The sequence below is a fragment of a genome, unplaced genomic scaffold (assembly GCF_019419815.1).
Source record: "Pyrus x bretschneideri cultivar Hongxiangsu unplaced genomic scaffold, Pyrus_bretschneideri_v1 Contig16, whole genome shotgun sequence".
NCBI classification, from domain to species: Eukaryota; Viridiplantae; Streptophyta; class Magnoliopsida; order Rosales; family Rosaceae; genus Pyrus; species Pyrus x bretschneideri.
In genome coordinates, this window is record NW_025999457.1 from 5,516,007 (window position 1) to 5,517,715 (window position 1,709).

General features: G+C 39.7%; 1 protein-coding gene across 1 annotated transcript; it reads right to left on the reverse strand.

Annotated features, from left to right (window-relative positions):
* Positions 1-252: 252 nt before the first annotated feature.
* Positions 253-1,336, reverse strand: LOC103957848 (auxin-induced protein 15A-like). Its single transcript, XM_009370075.3, has one exon. The coding sequence runs from the start codon at positions 997-999 to the stop codon at positions 700-702; it is 300 nt and encodes a 99-aa protein (XP_009368350.1). The 5' UTR covers positions 1,000-1,336; the 3' UTR covers positions 253-699.
* Positions 1,337-1,709: the final 373 nt, after the last annotated feature.

The window sequence follows — 1,709 nt, forward strand, 5'->3', positions numbered from 1 at the left end:
ATTAGAGTGGGTCCCTTGGGCCTGTCAATCTAAAAATTTCAACATGGTATCGAGTCATGGTTCGGCCCCGTACAAGCATTGTCACCAAGAAGGAAACAAGCTAGGACTCTTAACAGAGAGCTGGCCTCTAAGTTCCATTGAAAACAATGAAAACAAGTCTGGACTCTTAACATAGAGCGGACCTCTGAATTTCAATTGCCAATATGTAGATCTCTACATGTGAATACTAAATAGGATTACATGTGAGGGAGAGTGTTGGAATCCTACATCGGAACGATCTAAAAATTCCAACAAGAAAGTGGATCAGGATATAAATTTTATTTAATATTCCAATATATTTTGCTCAAAAGCAGCAGAGCAGTTTACATTTGATTGACTTAGAGCAGCCAACACATAAAACTAACTGGGTTAATTTAAATTCCCACGTCAACAGCATCTGTCGAAAATTTTTGAGTCATCATTTTTGGAAAGTTGGGTTTTTGGTGATGAAATCTTTGTTTGTCTACTTCATTAATTTCCTAACTTTCAGCTCACATCACAGGCAGCTTCAGTACCGACGGCTTCACCTCAACACAGGATGTGAGTCGATTCAGTGGATGATCGACCATAGCCTCTCCTTCATCGTAGCTCAGTGTGTTCCGAAATGAGGATCCTTTTGGACATGAAAGTGGATCACATATTCACTTCTTTAGTGTTCACTCACACACTTGAGCAGGAAGTGAGATGAAGGAAAGTGTCTTCACTGCAAGGTATTGTGATACCACCCATGGGATGATCATATCCAAATTCCTCTTCGGCTTGACTCAACAAATTTTGGAATAAGGGATCATTCAAGTATGATATTGGAATCACAAACCGCTTCTTCTGTCTCTCCCCAACATACACAGCAAAATAGCCTTTTGGGATATCTAAGGTCTTTGAAGCTGTCTGTTTTGAATTAGATAGAGACCGGACGAGACTTCTCTTCGCGCTAACAATTCCAGGCAACCGGAAACCCATCGATTTATGTTCTCAAGGGGATAAAAGAACTAGAAAAGGAATTCGAAGGACTTGGAAAAAAGAGATAGCTTTGATATGTTCTTGGGAAGGTGAAGATTGAGTTGCTAATACCATTGTGAACTTGATCATGTGTATATATATAGATGAAAGGGTATGTGAAAAAATCTTATGGTACATGAAATTATTGGTCAAGAGGAACTGCAAAGAGAAACGATGAGAGAAACTAGCTTATACCAAATCACATGGCTTTGTCTTGCTGCTCACATAACTCCCTACTCCGACAGATTTTTCGGACAGATTCTTGTGTGGAAGCAGGATTCCCTACCTCCTCCGGATAACAGGCAACACAAGAGACCACTAGATGTGAATTTTGTTCCAATAGAATTATTTATGCCTGTCAGATAAGAGGCATTTTGCTTCAGACATGCCTGTTAATCATTAATCACGAATTACTTTTCTGGTTAGGCCTTGCTAACGACTGGGTACCCTTTGTTGCATCCACATGTTCTCAAATAATCAATTGCTTGCACACTGGATGTTAAACAAGTGGGCCAACAGTAGTGCATACGTTATGCCCCATCAAACAAAAGTTTGTGGGATAATTTGCATTTCATTGTAAACCTAGAATAAATGCTAACTTGGCAAACAAGAATATATGGTGCTATGAAAATCTGGCATGGGGCCTGATGTATAAGAAGGGATGTGACCTT